The 5,503-nt window shown below is 56.5% G+C and overlaps 1 protein-coding gene across 1 annotated transcript; it reads right to left on the bottom strand.

The window, feature by feature from the left end:
- Positions 1-2,632: 2,632 nt before the first annotated feature.
- LOC124647277 (cytochrome P450 710A1-like) lies at positions 2,633-4,153 on the bottom strand. The gene has a single exon (XM_047187241.1). It carries the CDS (start codon positions 4,151-4,153, stop codon positions 2,633-2,635), a length of 1,521 nt encoding a protein of 506 aa, XP_047043197.1.
- Between the last annotated feature and the right edge of the window lie 1,350 nt (positions 4,154-5,503).

Raw genomic sequence — 5,503 nt, 5'->3', positions numbered from 1 at the left:
AGTGGCATGGTTGATTAGTTAAACACCGCTGGTGTTTATGTTACCAGTGTTGTGTCTGAGAGACACCACCAATATCAAATAGCAGCACCATAACACATGTGGCGTGCCAAAAATATGCCAGTAATAGCTATTTTGCAACACCATTGAAATTTGTTTTCTATTACGCTGTGTTTGGTTGCGTAGAAACTGGGCTTGGAATTGGAATTGGGACCAAATGGGCAAATTCAGCCGTTTGGTTTGCGCTCGGAATCGGGCCGTGGAAACTGGGCTCAATTCCGAGCCCCCCACCCGCGCGTGTAACGGTTCGCTCCAAACTTTCCGAGGTCGGGACCTCGGAAACGCTCGGAATCTACTCCCCGCTCGCGTACCCCTTCGTCCCGCGATAGAAACGCGAGCTCGCTCGCTCGGGCCGCCGCCACCGCGAGCTGCAGAAGCCGGTGCTCCCGTCCCTGGCGCCTCTCCTCCCTGGCCGTGGCGCCTCTCCTCCCTGGCCTCCCTCCTCCACGCCCTCCCCTCCCTGGCCTCCCTCCTCCATGCCTCCCCAGTCCTGGCCTAACCCTAGATCGCAGGCATGACCAGAATGGCGGCGGGAGAGTCAACGCCGGCGGCGGCTCTCCGCCCCCTCCGAGCCTCTCTGTGGCGTCGTCCTCTCCCCATCTCCGCCCTCCTCCAAGCGTCTCCGATGGCGTCGACCTCTCCCCATCTCCGCCCTCCTCCGAGCGGCTTCGGCGCCGGCGATAGGGGAACGGCGGGGGATGGCGTCGGGCGGCACGGCGGCGGGCGGCGGTAGGGGGAACGGCGGGGGATGGCGGCGGGCGGAGGTAGGAGGAACGGCGGCCTCACCGGGCTCCCTGCCTCTCCAAATCGTGGAGGCAGTGAACCTGCTTTTTTTATGTTTGATTTCTTTTTTACCTAAACAAACCCAGAAAATTATTATGTGTGTGCTAGGTGTAGACATGAACTCAACATGAAAACACAAATTTAACAAAACATCAAATTCTACAGTGTGTACATCCAAACAGGATTTGGAATTGGTTACACCCTTTTGATTCCAAATGCAATTTCCATACACATCCAAACAACAGAATCGAATTAGAAGACAATTCATTTCTATCTTGGATTTGGAATCTTAGTCAAATTCAATTCCATGCCAACTTTCTATGCAACCAAACACAGCATTAGTGAAATTCATCACACAGTTGAAAACCCAGTCGTCGAAACGGCAGTCTTTGTGGTCATTCCACAAGAAGCAGATCTGGTTCAAAACCATCATGTACGCGGTGGGTCTGAATGCGACTTTCAAGAAGCCATGCCTATAATCGCATGCAAGGACGAGGACGGGAGGCTTACAGTGGTGGATGTGGTAGCGCTGATGGAACTTATCATCGGTCATGATACTTCGCCAGCTCTTGCATATGAGGACATCATGCTAGGGGTAGGGTAGTTGTGGGAGCACATAGAGAATTATCTCGGGTTGGACATCCTCGCCTTCAACCGGATTTGCCTGCGACGACAACAGCGAGGAGGGTTGGCGGCGACGTCTACTCTGGCTGGTAGTGTCCTCCTCTTCTAGCAAAGTATCCCTCAACGATGACGGCGAGGAGGGTTGGCTGCGATGTCTGCTGCTGCTAGTGCCCTCATCTTCGGGCGGAGTCGCAAACAATGACGACGGCAATGAGGGTAGCTAGTGGCGGTTGCTGCAGCTAGTCATGCCACCCCAAGCGTGGAGTGAAACCGTCGGAGTTTGGAACCGCAAGCGAGGAGTTGAACAGAGGCTTAATTCATGGATTGCCACGAAAATAGTGGCTTAAATGACTGGTTGGTCGAGGATACATGCATGGTTGGTTTTACAAACCAATCAGCGGTGGAAAATAAGATATTGTGTTGAGCAAGGAAAGAAGAAGAAGCTTGCTAGCTAGCCGCGCCACATTTATGCCTCTAGCGTTGGGGCTTCTAAAACATATCAGCAACGTGTGACATTATCGTCACGTATACATCATGTCTAGCCAACGAAGCCGATAATACAAACGTCACTATTAATAGTGAAAATCGATCGACGATTGCCTCTAACTGCTCGTCAACGTTGTACAAATAACCACTCACATTCGTCGAAAACATATGGATCACTAGTTTTTTGTATGAACCAACGACGGACATTTTCTCTTATTTGTCACCGCAGTTCACCGGACCGTGATGCCTGCAAATAGTTCATCATCACCGAATTTTTGAGCCATCTGGGTCGTATACCCAAGACACCCTCTAGGCTAAAATGGGATATGTCATGGATTATATCATCTCCACCGGATAAACATTTCGCACCTTGATCTAAAACATACTTTTAGATGACATGCAAAATTAATAATTACCGTGTGCATTAATAATTAGATACAAACTAAAATAAGTGAACCACACATAAAGATAGACTAGATACAAACTTAAGTGGATGAACCAAACAAAATGTTTCAACATATTTTCCGAACATATTTCCAAACGGAGGGATAATATAACTTCAAATAGATTTTCCTGACGTTACATGTTTCAATCGTACATACTTATTTCGACCCTCAACACATAACTCCACAATCTTACAACCATTATTCAAGCCATAGAAAGGATATACTACGTATATGGTTCACAAGGAAAATGATGGGACGCTAGGGCAGCGCTGCTTCAGGTACACAGTGCAGCCATCCCTGGGCACGACGGTGGGCACGTACAACAGCTCGTCACACCCCTCTGTCCTGTCTCGTTGGAACTCTGCGACGGTCACGAACAAGGCAATGAAGAGCGTGAGGTGGTATAGTGCGTACCTCTGGCCGACGCACTGGTGCGCTCCGGCGCCGAAGGCCAGGAAGTTGCGCTTGTATGTCACGTCCTCCCTGCGCGAGTCGGAGAAAAATCGATCTGGGTCGAAGGTTTCCGGCGAGTGGAAGCCCTGGAAGGAGGACTCGTAGACGGACGGGAACACCATGGCGCCCTTGGGCACTGTGTACCACTCCGTCAGCTGGAAGGGTTGGAGGGCAATGTGCGGCACCAGCGCCCCTGGTGGGCGGTGCCGGACCACCTCGCGCGCTACTGCCTGCGTGTACTTCATCTCCTGGATCATCTCCGCGGTGATGAGCTTGCCGGACTCGGGCGACCAGAAGGTGACAACCTCGGCGCGCACGCGGGCCACTACGATCGGGTGGGTCTCCAGGGCGGAGACTGCCGAGCAAAGCAAGGAGGTGACATTGTCCTGGGCGCCGAAGAGGAAGTTGAACAGGTAGGACCCGACATTCTCGTCAGAGGTGTTGGCCGGCGGAGGCAGTCCTGCATTGGCGGCCTCGTCTATGTGTCGAACCATCTCGTGAATCCCGTAGTCCGCAAGGCACTCCGGTTTGCCGCCGGCGCGCATGCGGGCCTTGCTCTCCCGCGCGCACTCCGCCAGTAGGCGCCTGAGTCGCACCCCGGCCAGCCTCGCGCGCTGGAACACAAACCCTGGCAGGTCCACGGGAACTGCCGCGAACCCGTCAATGAAGATGTTGTAGTCCTTGCGGAGCATCTCTGTCGTCTCCTCGGTGAGGTATGGCCCTACGATCACCGCCTGTGAGGTCTCTAGGTTCATGTCGCGGAAGGGCACAAGCAGCGGCATGGACTTGTTGCCAGCTGCAGCGCTCCGGTCGAGCCACCTCCGGAGGTGGGCGAGGATGACGCGCTGTTGGATGGCGGCGTAGGTGGAAAGCGCACGCGACGTGAAGTTGGGCGCGATCCTGCGCCGCAGCTCCTTGTGCTCGTCGCCGAACTTGTAGATGATGTTGTCCGCCCCCCAGAGCTTACGCCCAAAAGGGTGGCCCGTTGACTGGAAGGCGTCGGGGCGAACGTTTGCGAACACGCGGTGGGACAGCTCTGAGTCGCGGATGAAGACGACGAAATAGCCAAACATCCAGTCGGCGGAGAGGCCGAGGCCCGACTCCTTTGCTTGCGCCGCCATTACCTCCCAGTACCGCGCTGGATCGCGGACCATGTGCGCCACGCTGCCAAGGAAAGGCACCACCAACGGCGGCCCTGGCAGCGCCCCCTTCTTGCGGTGGTATGACAGCTGCTCAACCAGGAAGTAGAGGGCCACCGCTGCCGCCACGAACGCCGCCGCCGTGCGGAGGTCCACGTCCACCATTGCGCCTGCTTCGTGTTGTTGTTAGGACAAGAAAACACACGCACGCACGCTGAGTTTAGTGGAGTTCACGGGGGAGAGAGAGCTGGAGACCGAATGCTTCGTTATGCATTACTTGAACTGATCCATGGTAGTACTATTTATACTACTACAAACTGCTACGGGAGGTGAAAATAGGGAGAAGTGCAGTGAAGCAACTGCGCAGCGCGCACGGCTATGTGAGACGTCGGTCTTTCCTGGAGATGCTCAACCGGCGTGCCCAGCGCAACAACAGTAGTGAGCAGTGCTAATTAATCTTAGGCTCCTGTATGCATGTACATCTATAGCCTGTAGGTGTTCATAGGTGCGTGTAGGTTGCCCGTGGTTCTGGTTCGATTCCTGCTGGCAGCCTGGCACTACTAGCTAGCTGCATGTTGGGGTTAGGGCATCTCCAACCGGGCGACCCATCCCGCGCCCGCGCGTCCGGATGGGTCGGAACGGACAAAACCGCGGCCCAGCGCGCGGACCCATCCCTAAAACGGATGGCCGCGGCGTCCGGGACGATCCAAACCCGGCCCAAATCTTGGACGAGTTTGCGTGGCCGCGGACGCGAAAGGCTGGTCGCTCGCGTCCTCCCTTGTCCGCCCTGTCCCGCCTGTCTGCCTCCCAAAACAGAAAACACTCCACTGTACTCCCAAAACCTAGAGATGGCCGACGAAGCGACTGCCACCGTCACCGCCACCACCGCCACCATCGGAGAGGAGGCACCCGCGGCCGTTGCCGCTCCTGCCGTGGAGGCGGCTCCTGAACTGGCGGAGGCCGACCTCACCCCGGAGAGCGAGGAAGCTCGAGAGCAAGAAGAGGGCCGACCGCCGCAGGGCGCTCGACCAACGGAAGAGGGAAACCGCTGCCGCGGAGGAGCGGCAGCGGGCAGCGGAGCAGCTTCTCCAACTCAAGACGGAGGCGAAGAGCACCGTCCTTCAAGAGCAGCAGGCGCAGGCCATGCTCTTTACGGCCACCCGGCCGCTCGGCCAACACATGATCATCCCCGGCACCGACGCGGCCTCGGTGGGGAGCTCGGCCTCCTCCGTGACCCGGCCCCTTCCTCCAAGGTCAACTGCCCCACCGACTGCCCTATTTGGGCACGAAATGGGGGCGCATGGGCGGCACGCGTACCAGTCACGAGATGGGTCACCGGAGGTGGGCGAGTCCATGACGGAGCCGTCACCTTTGTCCATTGACCTGAACCGTGCGCCGGCGAACTCCAAAGGCCCCAAGAATCTGCGAGCAGCTGCGACGTCCGGTGCACGCAACCCGGCTCGACGATCCGTCGGCCGCGCGCGCGCAGTCACCGTCCACCGTGCGGCCCCTCCG

This window comes from Lolium rigidum, chromosome 4 (genome assembly GCF_022539505.1).
Source record: "Lolium rigidum isolate FL_2022 chromosome 4, APGP_CSIRO_Lrig_0.1, whole genome shotgun sequence".
Taxonomy (NCBI): Eukaryota; Viridiplantae; Streptophyta; class Magnoliopsida; order Poales; family Poaceae; genus Lolium; species Lolium rigidum.
Note: the sequence above shows the minus strand (reverse complement) of the source record. Positions and strands in the feature narration are given on the sequence as shown.